General features: G+C 42.5%; 2 protein-coding genes across 2 annotated transcripts; one reads left to right on the top strand and one right to left on the bottom strand.

Moving 5' to 3' along the window:
• The first annotated feature begins 10 nt into the window (after positions 1-10).
• ppp4r1l (protein phosphatase 4, regulatory subunit 1-like) lies at positions 11-14,275 on the top strand. The gene is made up of 20 exons (XM_027279806.1): positions 11-263; positions 1,955-1,999; positions 2,505-2,634; positions 4,197-4,303; positions 4,486-4,628; positions 4,746-4,892; positions 5,380-5,487; positions 5,892-5,957; positions 6,125-6,283; positions 6,961-7,085; positions 7,606-8,102; positions 8,196-8,527; positions 9,029-9,115; positions 9,233-9,418; positions 10,766-10,927; positions 11,188-11,288; positions 11,487-11,607; positions 11,977-12,111; positions 12,456-12,597; positions 12,932-14,275. Exons 1-20 carry the CDS (start codon positions 257-259, stop codon positions 13,075-13,077), a joined length of 2,946 nt encoding a protein of 981 aa, XP_027135607.1. The 5' UTR covers positions 11-256; the 3' UTR covers positions 13,078-14,275.
• bcdin3d (BCDIN3 domain containing) lies at positions 13,577-17,142 on the bottom strand. The gene is made up of 2 exons (XM_010742651.3): positions 16,725-17,142; positions 13,577-16,538 (listed from the first exon to the last, which is right to left on the bottom strand). The coding sequence occupies exons 1-2, from the start codon at positions 17,001-17,003 to the stop codon at positions 15,981-15,983; spliced, it is 837 nt and encodes a 278-aa protein (XP_010740953.3). The 5' UTR covers positions 17,004-17,142; the 3' UTR covers positions 13,577-15,980.
• Between the last annotated feature and the right edge of the window lie 268 nt (positions 17,143-17,410).

The raw sequence follows: 17,410 nt of genomic DNA, 5'->3' as shown, positions 1-17,410 counted from the left end.
GATAACACAAAGCCCACAGGCTGTATTAACGCTCAGTTATGTCGGGTTTGTGCCCCCAGCTGGAAAAAAAGGGGGCTATCGCTTAATTGTTTTAAAAAAATAAAAACACAATCAACCGGCAAACCTGCAGCGTTAGGAAGTACTTTCAGGAAGTAGTTTGCTGCCTTGTTTGAGTGACAGCTGTGCGGCGGTGACAGCCCACACGGGACGGCAAGCCTGCAGAGCCGAGCCGAGCCGAGCCGAGCCGAGACTCAAGATGGCAGGTAATGGCACTTTTTTAAAAAACACTGTTTTCCTCCCACACTTTGTCGCTACTTATGAAGCGGTGTTTGGATGCTGAATAGATAAAGCAAAGGCCTCGCACTTCGCTGTATTTGTGCTGTTCCCGGGCTAAAGGCGAGCTAAGCCGAGCCGAGCCGAGTCAAGCGAAAGGGCTGGTGTTAGCAAACTTAGCGCTGCTAGCCTGCCAGCTAGCTCACGAAAAGCTACTCATATCGAAATGTGTGACTTTTAAGAGGGCCACGTTTGAACGTGTGGCCGCTCAGTACGTGTAGACGAGTTTGTAAACCATCTCTCTCGTGTAGTCAGACTTTATCTCCCGCTCTCAGCCGGTTTATTGTCGAACTGTTGCCATGCCAAAGGCTAGCGAGTTGACCTAGCCGACGTTAGCCCTGATTGCTAAAGTCATTTTCAGCCCTAAGCTGACCAAATCCTGCTTCACACCGCAACAAAGGGGAGATGCTGCTCTCTGCCAGCATGCCTCCGGGTGTGATGTTGAACCAGCCTCTTACTCCGAGCACCAAACGTCATATTTAATGTATCTTTTTTCGGGAGTTGTTTTTCTATTTGAAGCACATTTGCCCAGCTGTAAACACAGACATTAGCCGTTCCCCACCACCATGTGTCTCCTTCTGGGCTCTTCTTTCGACTGCCCCACTCTTTGTTATTGTTCCTCTATGTGTGGCTGAGTGGTGTTTGAAAACAAAACCAAGAAAGAAAGTATCGAAGTATTGTCAGTATGTCACGTTAAAGTCAATGGAAATGAGCTGCTTAGCGTGTGGTGATAATGGGAAGCCAGACTGAAAGCTCCGTCTTCAGTCGGCATTAAAAATGATTTGTAGGAGAATTAAGACTGATAGATGTAAAAAATCACATTAGACAGCAGACAATGCATGTGTTGTCCCTGTGTGAGGAAAAACAAACGGAATATGTCATTTTCATCCACATAATAACTCTGATTTAGTTCCCTGTTTGTAGCTTTATTTGTGGGAACAGAAATTGTCTCAATTCTCAAGTGTTTGAGCTCAGATACGACTCTACTCTCTTTGAATAAAATTTATGATTTAAAAAGGTAGATAACCTTTTTAAATCATAAATTTTATTCAAAACGAAGCATTAAAAAAACTAAAATTAAACTTATTAAATATTACGCACAACAAACACAAATGTCAGCTGTAAATAGATAAAATAACAGGCAGTGAAAATAATAAATTGCACCTAAAGGTGTCATGTGGTGGGTAAAGTGTCTCCTGTTTGCAGATTTAAATTAGAGCTTCTTATTAGTCACACGTCCTTCCTCTGGCGAAACTTGCATGTAGGAAATGAAAGGTGTGTGTGGACATTATATTTGTAGGATCCGACGCCTCTGTTGGGTTTGGTGGACGTGCACATGACTCGCTGGGTCAACGACTAATTCATGTGCTGTATTTAAATAACGTATCAACTAAGACGTTGTGTCGTTTCTGTTTACTGACTTGTTTTGATTTCTTCCTCACTTTACCGTCACGTGAATAGACTGAAGGAGACTTTGTCCCGTCTCCGTAATTGTCTGCTTGTAAACCTGCCAGCCCGGAGCTCCTTTCATTCTGTCGGGGGAGTGGTGTTTTTGAGGGATGGTATGTTGATGACACGTTTGCCACCGAGGATTTCCCCTCTAATTGTCTTATCCTTGCAGGTCTATCTTTATATTTTGAAGATGGCCATGACGATTTGGATGACTGTAAGTACTGTGGTTTAATTTGTTCACGAAACCTGGACTGATGGATTCATTCCTTTGCAAGCATGTGCAACTTTGTTTTCCCTCCTTTTAGCATGGAGGTGTTTGGAAGTGTCTTCTTTCTGGGCAACCCCATTCACCCGTGTGAAATTTAAAGCTGTCAACAGTATTTCAGGGTTTTACACCACGCTATTATTAGCTGTTATACCGACCCAGCAGTCCCCGTCGCCTGCATTAGCTAGGGTGATGAAATACAGTTTAGATCCAACTGCAAAGCCAGTGTGTATTTGTGGCTGGAACATTTAAATTGAATAATCAGTTAGACTTGCGGCTTTCTGCCGTATTCACACATTGAAAGTCCTGACATTTAGTCTGACTCAGTATCTTCAACACGGTACTATGACTACTGTGGTGCATCTGTCAGTCCTCGTTCAAACGGTTTGTTTTTGTAGTGTGCTTCAGAGATGCTTGCACAACTGTAAAGTCCTATATCTTTTCAATCCCACAGTTGGATTTGATGACTATGGCTCAGAGTGCGACGGCATCCGCATCACAGCCTTCCTCGATGCAGGACAAGACAACCTGACTCCCCTCGGGAGGCTAGAGAAGTATGCCTTCAGTGAGAATGTGTTCAACAGGTAAGTGGAGCCCCGTGGTCGACGCTCAAACACAAAAATGCCACATATGAGACAGACAGTGGGATGCTCATGAGTGGTTTTGAGTTGTGAAGATACATTGTCAAACTGCGTAGTGTGATGCATATTGTAGGGCAGAAAACATGTTTTTAACCACATTTGACCTGCCTAAATTTTTAACCAGAACTCCTTCCATTACCTTTTTCTACTTCTACTTTAAACAGCTGCTTTAATTGAGCTTGAAAGTAAAGATATCCCTACAAAGCCTGCATTGTAGAAGTCGCAGATGTACAGTTACACATCACAAAAAAAGACAGAATAATGCTTTAATCCCTCCTGACCTTGGCTGTGTCCACACAAATGTGATTAGGCATCCTTTTTCCACATTGCGGCCTTCCATCTACACTAAGGATACTATTTCTCAGTGATCATGTGTCTTTGAGCATGAAGTAATCTTCAATATATATCATTAACATAGCGATATATTTTTTTTTTACTCCCTAAAAGAGAATCAAGCAAGCTAACCTTATAAAAACAAAAAAACAATAAAATAGTTAGTTTGGACCTAACCCTGTTTGACGTGTGAACTGTCAAATTTACCTGCGGTTGTGTAGATATGTCCATACGTTGATTTTTATTGAAAGCATCATGATATCACACAGTCTTAGTAACAAGGAAACATCTGCAACCTAGTGGAACTGATCAAGGAAACATCTGGCACATGACACAGAGGTGTCACTTCTTGTTAAAAAAAAAAAAAAAAGATGAATTAGACATGGCCAGATATTTAAACAAACTTCATCTCATTTTACAGTTAAACAAATTGTGTTCTGCTGTTGTTTTTATGCTCTCTAAATGAGTAAATGTTTTATGAGTGTTCACTGATTGTGGAGGAAATCGCTGCTAAAAGGTTTTATGGCTCATACACATCACGGCTTGATGTCGCAGTCATCCGTTGTTGTTATTTCACATTCTTTCCTTCATATTCATTGTATAAATTATATTCAATAAAGGCTAAATTGTATTATAACCCCACATCGGAAAATTTAGATGTGACATTAACACATGGCCTGATCTAAAGTCATCCCTAGATGTGTAGTCATCTGGATGACTGCGTGCATTCCTGTGTATTTACTAATCACATACCTGTTTCAACTCAGTAGTGGAGGAATTCCAGAAGACTTAAAGTTGAGCCCTGGGTGGATGGTGTCTGTCTGAACATGGCATTAGGTTAACAGTGCTAGTCCTAGATTTGTAGTGTTTCTAACTGAAGACTCTTTTTGGTTCACGTATATTTCTTGTGAGCCTGCCAGCTTTTTGATTAGTCCAAACACTGTGCCTCTGCAAACATTTAATGCTGCTCTGTTGCCCCCACACTGTTTAGTTCCTGTCTTCATGCTTTTCATGCTCAGCTTTGCAGGGTTCAAGCCCTCTGTCATTTCCAAGTACATGTGCGTGTCATGTACTTGACAGCTCTGTCAGTGCTGCGTGTTACGCTACGTGCCTTCAGCACTTGTAGGTATTGGCAGGCAGTCTACTAACCTGATGCTCCTGTTGCTTTCTAGGCAGATCGTGGCTCGTGGCCTGCTTGATGTGCTTCGAGAATTCAGTGACAATGAAAATGACTTTATCAGTGTGATGGAGACAGTTGCCAGAATGTCAGAAGATGGAGGTAGATGCATTTTCCTTTCATCTATTTAGTTGCCTTTTCTCCAGATTATTCTGCGACTTTCTCTCTTTTAAAAAAAAATCTCTCTTCTTCATTAAATGCAATTAAACTCTTTAAGGAATTTGTTTACACAGTTGCAAGCACATAACGCTCGATTAAGCGTATACTTTAATGTGTGTATTCAGAGCCCACAGTGCGAGCTGAACTGATGGAGCAGGTCCCCAACATCGCTATGTTCTTACACGAGAGTCGGCCCAACTTCCCAGCAGCTTTCTCCAGATACTTGGTGCCCATTGTAGTCCGATATCTCACTGATCCAAATAATCAGGTAGGTTGTGCTACTTATTTTCTGTAAGCTCATTTTCTCAGCTTTTGAGGAAATAAAAGATTAATCTATTTACAGTGAGTTTTAAAACTGTTTTTTAACTTCTTTCCCTTTTTTCAGGTGCGGAAGACGAGCCAGGCAGCGCTGCTCGTTCTGTTGGAGCAGGGCCTCATCTCTAAAGCTGATATGGAGACCAAAGTTTGTCCAGTTCTGCTTGAACTCACAGAACCCAGCAGTGACGATGACTACAAAATCGAGGCAGTTGCTGTAAGAAACTTGTCTTTAACCTTTTTTTTAAGCAAGACATTTATTTAAAAAAGCTCCTGCCACATCGAGCCATGTGGTACGAGACAAACTGCTCTTGAACTACAGGTATATTCAGTGGCTCAGCTATTAAAAGGATACAAGATCAATGCAGGCTGAGAGGCGCAGAGGGTTTCCTTATTTTACTATCAGTCACTGCCTTTTTATCTGATACACCGGTCTAAAAACATTTGAGTCTATTTTGATGGATGTTCATCGAGGCCAGCAAAGACTGTTTTTAGATTATATAAAGCGTAATTTTTCATGTTTTATAGTCAGAGTTTGAAAGAATGCATTTGTTTTAATTAATTTAAAAAATGTAAAACACCTAATTTAAAAATGGAATGCAGTTTTTGTTTGTATTTAGGTGTTACCTTGTTCACATTACACAATTCAAATCAGAAGCAGATTCCTGCTCCTCGTAATCCTCTTCATATACCTCCTCTGACAGATCATGTGCAAAGTTGTCACCATGTTGAGCAAAGACACAGTGGAGCATCTACTGCTGCCACGCTTCTGTGACCTGTGCAGCGACGCCAGACTCTTTCAAGTTCGCAAGGTAACGACTTCCAAACCCTTTTCATCTCCTCTTAAGGTCAAGTTGTATATAACAGACTGGGAAACTGTATGATTATGATCCTGTGAGATGTTTAAGACTGAAGTCACAACAGAGCAAACACCTCCTTGTGCTGGAGTTTAATTGTGTTCTGTCAGGATAAATTGAATAACACTGTGAGTTAGCCGTAATTCTGTTTGTGCATCACCTCAGCTGACACTACGCTGTTGTTTTTCTGTGAGGAATGTTAATTCTCTGGCATGACTGGTGCCAGTTGTGGAAAGGTATTTAGATGTGGCAGAAGTGGTGAAATGTTGTGAATAATTTTTTGAGCGTTATTACCACATTTATTTGACACTTTAACTTTACCTTGTTGTTCAATATTATGTTTGTATTTTGTCTTACAGGTCTGTGCAGCCAATTTCGGAGAGTTTTGCTCTATTGTGGGTCAAGAAGCCACAGAAAAACTACTGGTATGAAGCTGCAAGACTTATTTTCTTTGACTGAAAAATCCAAAACCACATTTTACATTTTCATTATGTGATAGTCTTCTAACAGCGCGTTGCATTTAGTCCCTTCACAGCTCAAACACTCACTGTCACTTTGAAGTTATGCTGACATGGTTTTGTTTTTAACGTAGATGCCCAAGTTCTTCGATCTGTGCTCAGACAGTCTGTGGGGCATCAGGAAAGCCTGTGCCGAGTGCTTCATGATGGTCTCCAATTCCACCTCACCCGAGGTGCGACGTGCAAAACTGTCCCCCCTGTTCATTAGCCTCATCAGTGACCAGTCTCGCTGGGTAAGACTCACACACACACACACACACACACACACACACAGGAGTATTTATTATTCATGTGGTTGCATAAAACTAACAGTGCTTTAATGCTTAACTTCCTGTGTACTAAAAAGAAATAGAGCAGTTGTTGCTTTGATCTAGAAGTGTTTTTTTCTCACGACTGCATTTTCTTGTTCCGGATTTTGAGCCGTGCGCCTTATCGAATGTTTTGAAATCTAAAAAAGGCAACGTCAAAGAAGAAATGGTGCAAATGACATGTGGCAACTGATGAGAAATGGTGAATCACGGAAATGTTGCACCACTTGACATAAAGATCATCATAAACGAGGCTTGACGCTTAAAGGATGTCGTTGTTTTGGTTTTAAAGGGTCTGCAGACTAAAGCTCAATCTGTACTTTGCACATCCACGTGGGTCCACATGGAGCTCAGGATTTATAGGCGCATGGACATGTTTGAACTTGTCTGTGTATGCAGACACCCAGTGTACTATAAACAGAACTGCATGCAGTCCCACTGTCCTCAACTGTGTACTATTTTGGAGTGTGTCCGGCTCTTAAAATGGAGCCACATGCAAATAATCCTGATCAGGTTAAGCTCCAAAGCAAATAAGCTTTAAGAGTTACAAAAAATGTCTGTCATGCTAAAACTAACAGTTTCGATCTCTGCCACACCTTTAGGTGCGACAGGCTGCCTTTCAGTCTCTGGGACGCTTCATCTCCACCTTTGCTAATCCCTCCAGCACAGGCCTTCACTTCAGAGAGGACGGCGCCCTACTAGAGGTCCCCAGGTGTACATTGGACAGGTACGCCCACCACTGAAACAACAGCTGATTGAATCATGTGCCTGTTTTTGGTTTGTTCAAATAATATTGGACTCTTTGTTCTTAGTAGCTCAAAGTTAGGCAGAAATTTTATTTTTATATTATTTAGTGTACTGAGAAATTCTAATAACGTGTGCCACTAGAGGAATATCTGAGTTTTGTGTCGTTGCATCAAAGATCTTATAGATGCCGGTCATAAGTCAGCTCTGATCAGGTCGGACCAGTTTCTTCCTTTTGTTTAAAGGTTTATCTGCAGAAAGACTCGTCGATGTGTTTTTCCGTGATTGATTTTCTTTTTTTTAACCTAAGTCGTGTTACGTCTAGAGGAACGTTGTACAATTTAAAAATTGAGTCTATTTCTTAAATTTTCACTCTGACAGTCAATTTTAAACTAGGATTTAAGGTTTCTGTTGAAAACTCATCAATTGTGACTCACCAATCTGTTTTTTTGACAGGAGGATTTCCTTGAGTATTTCTTTATATATTTTGTTGCTCATTTCAGTGACTGCTCCCTAAACTCTCTGAACTGCTCGGACATCAGCGGCTGCCACACAGAAAGAACCATCGCTCACACACCTCCTAATCAGGATGGCCGCGCCACACCGTCCCCAGAGCACGTGTCGATGGTGGACAGCGAGGAAATGCACAACTTCGACGACAACCATACTTTGGTTTCCAGAGAGATGCATGGCGGCTTCACCCACTCAAACAGCCCGACGTCTACAAACAACGCTAAGAACACAAAAGAAACGGAGCACACAGACGAGAACTTTAATTCTTTCCACTACTGGAGATCTCCTTTACCAGACATCAGTGGAGAACTGGAGATGCTAAGTTGTCAAAAATCAGCGGAAGTGATAAAGAAGGAGGAAGAGGAAGAGGAGGAACCTCAAGATAATTGTCCTGATTCCAAGTCCAGCCCTGGCAAAGCTACCAGCGACCAGATCCAGAAGGTCTTGGACTGTTTGCAACCGCACATGGATGACCCTGATGTGCAAGGTGGGTATACAGAGCCAGAATATGTATGATTAGCTGTAGATTTTTGTCAGTGTATTGGCATGTAGATTGAGCCGTTTATGACTCTCCCTCCAGCTCAAGTCCGGGTGTTGTCAGCAGCTCTGAAGGCAGCCCAGCTCGACAGCCCAGGAGACGACAGTCCAACAGACGACAGCCCGACTGAACCCCAGCCAGAAGAGCAGCCTGAGAGCAATGACGACAGCCCGTCTGTAGAGAGCAGATCTGTGGAGGTCCAGTCGGAAAGTGAAGAGAGTCCCACAGAAGAGGAGCAAATGATGGAAACTCCGCCGGCCTCGGAGTCAAGCCCTGTCCAGGAGCAAGGAGACGAAGAGACGCAGACGGAGCCCCTGGAGGACCAGGAAGACCAGGAGGACCAGGAAGAGTCTCCTCCTGGCTCCCCTGTTCTAGTACGAAAAAATTCAGATCTTTGTAGTGCTACATGACTGAACAGATATATTTTACATATACTAGATTGAGATGGATTTATACTTCACACAGCAGTAGCTCTGCAGTACGTGGCGACAGCATAGGTTTTTAATTTTATAGCTTAGGATCTGATTATTTACGAGCTTAACAGTAAAACTTAGTTTATCTAATTCATGTGTTTGTGTGGGTGTGTTCTGATCAGATTTTACTGGCTGTGGGCTGGCAACACAAGCAAACAACCCCACAACTGTCACTGACACTGTAGATTTTGATTTAGATCCTGATTGCTGCACTGAAATATTTGTCTTTTTTTTGAGCTGAGCCCACTACAAACCAGTGAAAAAAAGATATATGCAGAAATCTCTCCAAAACTGAACAGAAGATGTGTTCACTTGGCTATAAATCAGGCTTTTGGTCTTGTGAATCTATGAAGAATTCAGAAGAGTGACATGAAATTTGCCTTGATTTGCGTTTTCCCTCAGGAGTCTGAATTGATCGAGAGTGTGGAGGAGGAGGGAAAGGAAGACTCTGCTCACAGCCCAGTGCCTGAGGATAAGCCTAAGATCCAGGTCAGTCAGCACTTCTCTCCTGGAAATATTGATCAGACCTTGCGGGCGGTAACGTCTCCCTGTGCATCCCATCCCTCTTTGATAATCACACTCCATAATCTCTCGCTCTGTCACCAGAATGTCATCCCCCAGCAGCTGTTGGATCAGTACCTCTCTATGACGGACCCAGCCCGGGCCCAGACAGTGGATACAGAGATAGCCAAACACTGTGCCTTCAGCCTGCCTGGGGTAGCGCTCACTCTGGGAAGACAGAACTGGCACTGCCTCAAGGACACATATGAAACCCTCGCTACTGATGTGCAGGTAGGCAGAGACAGGGGGAATTATAAGTGTATTGTGGGGTTAGTTCGCTGCCTCAGAGATGAGAATAAGCTGTTTTTTTTTTTTGTAGCTCTGGAGTACACTGAACTGGTATATTGGTTCATAAACTCATAGACTGCTTAACAGTGTTATTATGATACTGTGACGTGTTGTTGGAAGTCCAAACATCAATGATAAACAAACAGCTTTGGTATCAAAGGTTTCTCCTTTATCAAAGACTCTGTGGTGCAGTATGGATAATCATGTATTTTAACAATCAAGTCTATTAATTAATTAAAGAAGCAAACAGCGTTTTGTGTTGATGATGATTAAGATCAATAATCAGTCGGTCTCTACCCCTCTTCTTGGCTTTTATTGTTCTTGGTTTGAGAAAATCTAAAACATCTGCCACAGTCATTTTCGTGATCGCTTTATTGGATTACTTCAGTTTATTGGCGCAAATGTTGAGGTTACATGGTTGCCAAAGCAAAATTACATATGATTGAATAATTACATTTGACCCCAGAAAACAAAATAGATAATCACAAAATATCAGATTAAACCCGTTAAACGGTGCAGTCCTCTGGAACATATACACAAACAAACAACGAAATGATTGTACGGAGTGTACTCGTGTTTTCTCTTTCGTTGTGGCAAGGATGCACACATACTGTTGCCAAGAGAGCTGCTGCTTTCTCCCAGGCTGTAGGGACGTTCGCCCTCACTGGCGTGGTGGAGTATTTCTGGACGTGAAGACGTTAATCTCTTATGTGGGAATACTGGCTACACTCGGCGAGGAAGTGGAGCGCTCAACAGCTCGTAGATCACGGCGAGAATGCAGCCTGTTGTCTGTTGGCCGTCATGTTTCTCTGCGTTTACCTGTGGTCCCTGAGTCTGTGCACCATCAGTGTTTTCTCAAACTTTATATCCGCTATAGTGTTGAAATCCAGCTCATTTCAGTCAAAGCAGCAGAGCAGAAGTGAGCGAGGGTCACTTGTTTTAATGTGCTGCCCGTGTTTCTCTTTCTTCACAGATTTTAGCAATGTCCTTGAGTAACAGCACATTTTGTACTAATGCGTGAGGGCGGGAAAGGGAAAGGGAAATCTAGAGGAAGCGTTGCTTCACTTCACAGCAGCCAGAGACTGCGTGACGCCACTCAGTCACGCTGGTGCTCATTACTTCATCACACACACACTGAATGTCACTGTCGGCATGACAACACTGCACTGCCAGTCACTGGACGGGTTCATATAAATGTCAAGCTACATGAATAAATGAATGCGTTGTTGTTTTTCCAGTTTAAACTCAGTCCTTTCTATGTTTCTTTTCCTCCTGCCGTCACACTCTCAGTGGAAGGTGCGGCGTACGCTGGCATTCTCCATCCATGAGTTGGCGGTTATTCTGGGAGACCAGCTGACAGCAGCCGATCTGGTGCCCATCTTCAATGGTTTCCTCAAAGACTTGGACGAGGTCCGCATCGGCGTGCTCAAACACCTCTATGACTTCCTCAAGGTGAGAACACAGATCTATAGACTGCTGAACACAGTAAGATGAGTAAGGTTGAGCACCACAGAGCAGGAGGCTAGTAAAGATTCGGTTTGGGACATAACATTTCAGCACAAATACAAATATTTCGGTTGAATTCACAGCTCGGTTATGAATTATTTTTCATCTGATTTGATTTCCAGTTAAAGAAGAAAATCACACTTTGATTGGTAGCTTTGCTCGATAACTAAACTCATTCAAGTGCCTCTTGTTTTTTTTTGTCGCAGCTGCTGCACGCAGACAAAAGGAGAGAATATTTGTACCAGCTGCAGGAGTTCATGGTGACGGACAACAGTCGCAACTGGAGATTCAGATATGAGCTGGCAGAGTACGTCTGCTTTTTCCTCTTCCAATCTGGGATTAATAACATTTACACTTTAATACACTTTCTTGTCCACACTGAGGAGTCTGTATCTTTCTCATGGATGTTACAGCACGACTGAATTCTGCTCTTATAACCAATGTATGCGGGTTGGATACAGGAAAGTTTGTCTGACTGATGTGCTCACTCTCTGTCCCCTTTCAGGCAGTTGATCTTGATCATCGAGTTGTACAGCCACTACGACGTGTATGACTACCTCAGACAGATAGCGCTCACTCTGTGCTCTGACAAAGTGTCGGAGGTGAGGTGGATCTCGTACAAACTGGTAAGTTTACAGTGTTGAATCTGGAAACATCTGGTGAGGAAAAACCTTGGCAACTTGTGATAGACGGTTAGATCAGCAGAAATGCTGGAAAATCTAAAACAAAAGGGAAATGAGTCACACCGATGATGTTTAGTGTTGTGTGTATGTGATAAAGTTATGCCCAGCTGGTAGGTAGATTTTTGTTTCCTCTGTTTGCAGTCTTTGTTGGAAGCTGAGCTAATGAGCTATCTATCCCGAGCTTCCTATTGAACAGACACATTGATCTTCTCAATTTATTCATCCACAACTCTGTGAATTAGTCTAATGTGAAACACATATTTGCATTTTTTCAGATTAACTCTGAAACTCTCTCGCCTTTTCTGTCCTCAGGTTGTAGAGATCCTCCAGAAGCTGTATGCATGTGGAGCCGGTGATCTGGGCCTAAACTTCATCAACGAGCTCACCGTCAGGTTCTGCCACTGTCCCAAGTGGGTGGGCCGGCAGGCGTTCGCCTTCATCTGTCAGGTGCATAGCGCTTATCTCACATTACGTAGTGGAGCGGCAGCTCCTGCATTATTTCTTTACCTGTTTTTTTTCAATGACATAGATGGCTGTCTACCTCACTGGATTTAACATAGTCATAAGTAAAGATAAAATATCTTATTTTTTCAAGTGATGCTTACTGTTTTAATAGAATAAAGGAAACATCTGAACATGAACCTGATGACCGATAAGAACGTGACTAACTCAGCTATGTATTGCTGTAATACTAAGAGTAGAAAACTCTTTGTTCATGAACCTGTTTGTCAACCTCTGTCTGACTGCCTGTGTGACTGCATGTTTTTAATGTTTCCTTGTATTATCTGTAGGCTATAGTGGAGGAGGACTGCATGCCCATGGAGCAGTTCAGCCAACACCTCTTGCCCAGCCTGCTTAGCCTCTCCTCAGACCCTGTGGCCAATGTCCGTGTACTGGTAGCCAAGGCTCTACGACAGAGTGTCATGGAGAAAGGTAACATGCGAACAAATTAAATGTCTCTGTATTTTTGTTATTGCCAACAAATCTTTTGAACAGACCGAAACGACCACGTGTTAGTCAGTCTTTCAATACTTTCCCAGCCTGTGGCTCTTAAAGTTCTTACTGAAGATGTAAAAACGGGTCACAACTATTTTTTTCAGCAGTGAGATGGTGGGATTAACTCTGAATCGACAGTATATTGACCACGATCATTGTAATGAAGGAACATGTCACCCAGTGTAACAGCTGATGTGTTTCAAATCGTTAATATATCGTGTTGCTGGTAGGTCTTTACTTTAACCAAGTGTGACTTGTGTTTTGTGTCCAGCATACTTCAAGGAGCCTGGTTGTGCCTACTCTGACGAGCTGGAGGAGACTGTGATGGCTCTACAGTCCGACAAGGACCGGGACGTGCGCTTCTTCGCCAGCCTGGACCCCAACAAAGGCTTGATGGACACGGCTCCCTTGATTTAGCCTCAGCTCCCGAGTTCCATTACAGCCCACCTGCCTGTCTACCTACCTGTCTGTCTGACTGATGCACAGTCAGCGTAACCTGCAACACCAGCACCCGACCAGATCCCCAATCACTCGCCTGCTGGGCAGACCCGCACCAACGACCACTTGAGAAACATGTCCGACGTTCAGATTACAGTAAACAAAGTGTGAGCATGCTCAAACACCACAACCCAGTCTCTGGTTGGGCACTACATATAACGCACATTGCATTCACAAAAACAAAACAAACAAAAAAAAAATGCATACTTCTCAGAGTTTTCAGAAAATGAGCAGGACTCAGAGGTTAGCTGCACCACTTTGTGGGAGCTGCTGCATTTATGCCTGAACTTCCCCCCTCGCCCTCCTCCACACTAACACTGACTCGATCCTTCCCCAGTCACAGACTTGTAAAACTACAACGGGCTCCCTCTCTCTCTCCAAAGCTAATTGTAAGCTTGATATTAAATTGCTGAATTGATTTTTTTTTTTTTTTCTTAATGCTTCTTTTTTGTGGATTTCTTAACGAATAAGCGGGCGAGGCCTGCCTGACTCTGACGTGTGCACTAACTCAGGGGGACTCATTTGAACCTAAACAGCATTATTAGCCTACGTGATAAGCAGCAGCTCTCCTGGATCCCTGGTGAAAAGAAACTCCAGCTGTCTGAGCAACAGACCAGCCAAACCCAAGTAGCTCTGCTGGTGTCTCTCACCTCATTTCCTCCCAAATGCCTCTGTTGTCTCAGGCTCCCTTTGTGTTTTTTTTGTCTTCTGAGATGTCCTCTGGGTTATTGTCTGTTTCCCTCTTTCCACCTTCTCTTACTCACTCTTTATCTCTCCCCCACCTTCCTGGTCTTCATGGGCCCACAAAACCACTACTGCTGCACAGAAGGAACAGAGATTCTGCCACTCAGCGCAACTCCTGATTTTTAAACCAGGTCTCGACGGTTTTGAAACAACACCTAAACAAACTGTTTGTCCCCACCCTCATGTCTGTTTACCAAAAATGTGACAACATGTCTCCCGAATGGCTGGAGACTAATGAAATACCTCTGTGTGGACATGACTGGCCAGTGTGTTGTACATGTAGAGGGACATTTGCGGTTCAAACAGGCTCTGAATGTCCTCGATGGGTGATTTCTTTTTGAGCGCATCTGTGGTGTTGATTTGAGAAAAAAAACAAAAGAAACATCTTAACAAGGGCTCGTGACGATGACGTGACACAGAGTGACGTAAATCGCAGAAAGAAAGCACACTGTTGGAATATGCATGCCCCCCTCCCTTCCCCTTCCTCTTGTGTATAGTCTATTCCAGGTTGACCTCCTGATATTTGAATTGTGTGACCATGGTAGCTTTCAGTGGATCTGACTGACCTTTTGTACAGTAGGATTTAGGAATGGCTGTGTTATGAAACTGAAAGACAGCTGATCATTATTTCCCTGTCTTGGTGGAATGATTTTAAAGTATGGGGTTTCTCAAAAACTCTTTGTACAGCTTAAACCTGTGGAAAAACAGTATGTGTTTATGGAACCAAGGCCAGTTTAGTCGGGTTTTTCACCCATCGAGGTGTGTGTGTGAATATGGGAGCAGCCACCAAGTCACTTTTTGTAGTCTTTCGAGCTTGTTGGTTTCCCCTCTGTTGTAAATGGTAACTTTTCCCCCTTCCCCTCCAATTTTTTTTTTTTTTTTTTGAACATAGACATAACTTGAGAACTTAAGCTGATTGTGGTGTGTGCTGTGCATCTCAAGTCTTTCTTCCTTCGAAAGGAGAGCTCACTGCGGTAACGGTGGTGTCTACTCATCTCGTCTGTCTGCAATTTGTGTCCATCTCATTTTTTATGTAGTAGAACAGTTAATATATACATTTTATGAAAATTATTTTTCTTTTCAATTATGCACCACTGTTCAAAGATTTTATATCCTAACTTTACAAAATTTACAACCTTTGTAATATTCAATGGTTTCTTTTAAAAAGACATTTTATGTAATGTTATTTTTAGTATTCTGTAATTAAAATGATGAAAATTAATGTTGTGTTTTTAAGTTTTGTGTCATTGACCACTGTGATTCAGTCAGCTCTGATACGGAAGGAGCTGCTTGATAATGGTCAACAGTTTAATCATTTTATTCTGCACAGTAATAATTGCATAGAAGATAATCAGTAAGCAGTGTCGTTTAGAGAATACAACCCAACACAAACTAAGTATTTTAAGGTTGTTTTTTTAGTCACAGAATATAAGTTTAAATGGAAGTAAAAAGAAAATTGCATTAGGTATCAAAGGCAGATCACACAGAGAATCCTAAAGGTGTGATTTATTTAAAGATGGTTATTTTGGTGATTTCTGTCAAAAACTACTAAACGCTTCAGGACAAACCTTTTTTAGGAACTTATTTCCTAGTTTTTGCTCTTATGTATTTTGTTGTCAGACGTTCTGTCACATGTTATAAGACTACTGCTTTAAAGCTGCAAGCAAAAGTCAAATTGGCAGATTTTGATAATCAGATGAATGTTTATTTTATTGGTAAACTGAGATTTTATAGACTGAACGAAATGACAATAATTGTAGGTCTCAGTCTAAAATAGTCATGATAGACTCATCATCAGTAGTTTAGTCTACAAACTGTAATGAAAATGTCTTTGTCCTGCTGCCAAACCCAACATGACACCCTTGCTTGTTTTGTCCGACCAAGAGCACACTTGTATCTTTACATTTGAAAAGACTTTTGCTTGAGAAGTGACTTAAATAATAACCTGTCAATCATTGCTGATGAATCCTGATCAGCTAATTAGTTCAGCTTTACTTTTCTCCCATTCCCCAAGTTGATTTCTCCCGTGTTGTCTTCCTGGGCATGTCTCTGAAAACTCTGACTCCTGTCCGTCAGTCTCATCTCCTCCTGAAGAGCAGCAGCTTGCGGTCCCATGCGGTGCTGCCAAAGCTCTGGATGAGCTCCATGCCACAGTTTCTCTCCAGGTGCTCCCTGGCATGTTCTGCCATTTCCCCGCGGATCTTCAGGTTCTTGAAGTGGTCAAAGTCTGAGCGGCCCAGCTTCCTCAGCCGCCGGGCTGCAGAGCGGTAGCACTTCCAGGGCTGTGCCTCCAGCAGGATGTGCTGGCTGATGGAGGCCAGGCTGGAGAGCAAGTGCAGCAGGCCGGAGTCTCCGTGGTTTAGGTGGACCCACATGGTGACAGCCAGGCACAGACACAGGTGGAAGCTGGAGCAGCCGTGCTGGTTGAGGTAATCCTGCAGCTGGTCTGTGTCTTTAATGATGTCCAGAGGGATGAAGGAGATGTTGCTGGGCAGAGGATTGGCCTGCTGAGCCCGCTCAATAAGGATCTCATCCAAGTCAAAGCCCAGGAGGTTAACTCTCCTCCTGTTTGACTCTTCTTCTTGTTCGCACACAGGTCCCTGCACCAGATGCTCGTAAAAGGCAACACTCAGTTCCTGCAGAGCCGAAAAGTAAAGGACAGCTTTCACTCACAAAACATGTCTTCTGTGGACAGATATTATTCAAACAAACTACATATGTGATGCGTGTCATGCTGGCTTACTACGTGTCAGTTTAAAAAGGAATTAAAGAGAACATTCAAGTCCAAAAACAATAGTTTAAGCAGAGTTTGCATCACATACCCCTGAATTACACCCCACGTCCAGGATGAGTGTGGTCTGTTGGCCGTCGCTGTAGCCTAAATCCTGAAGTAGTGTGGCTGGAATCAGACTCAGGCGGTTCTCCGGAGGATTGAAGGTGTAATAGTTTATAAAGTTTCCATAAGGAGCAGCTCCCGGATCATTTATTTCATCTGAAGCATCACTACTCGTGCAGGAGCGTGTTGCCATCGTAGTGTGTGCGCTTACAAAATACTTCCGTGCGGAAACCATTGGCAGGTAATTTGCAGTTAGAGGCGGCATTGGTCTGCTTAACGTTTTATGTTTTAATTAAACTGTTACAATATACTAATATTATTAATAACAAAAGAAATCTTAACAGCTTTTCGGTTTTTACGGGCAGTTAAAAAAACAGCCGACAGTAACCATAGTAACGCCAGATGATGACGACACAATGTAGCGAGCTAACGGTTGCGGTTTAAAATGGGGGAGACGTTATTCAATAAAATAATAATAAAAAAAACTAATAAAATATAACTTTAATACAGCTTAATTCACCTAAAGAGTCAAAGTAAAGAAGTAGAATTTTCATATAATTAATTATTTTTTTTAACATTCTTTTATTTAAAATTATGCATATAAAGCAAATCATTTAATTTAAATAGAGCCGGAGATGTCAACATGATTAAACGTGTTTTAACTGTTTACTA

This window comes from Larimichthys crocea, chromosome VI (assembly GCF_000972845.2).
Source record: "Larimichthys crocea isolate SSNF chromosome VI, L_crocea_2.0, whole genome shotgun sequence".
Classification (NCBI taxonomy): Eukaryota; Metazoa; Chordata; class Actinopteri; family Sciaenidae; genus Larimichthys; species Larimichthys crocea.
The sequence above is the reverse complement of the archived record's forward strand: the minus strand, read 5'-3'. Positions and strand labels throughout refer to the sequence as shown.

Bases quoted from the DNA above. Each gene is read 5' to 3' on its own strand.
- ppp4r1l (XM_027279806.1), top strand. The intron at 6,284-6,960 runs GTAAGACTCACA...CCACACCTTTAG, and splicing joins TCAGTGACCAGTCTCGCTGG to GTGCGACAGGCTGCCTTTCA. The intron at 10,928-11,187 runs GTGAGAACACAG...TTTTTGTCGCAG, and splicing joins ACCTCTATGACTTCCTCAAG to CTGCTGCACGCAGACAAAAG.
- bcdin3d (XM_010742651.3), bottom strand. From the start codon at position 17,003: ATGCCGCCTCTAACTGCAAATTACCTGCCAATGGTTTCCGCACGGAAG. The intron at 16,539-16,724 runs GTATGTGATGCA...TCGGCTCTGCAG, and splicing joins ACGTGGGGTGTAATTCAGGG to GAACTGAGTGTTGCCTTTTA.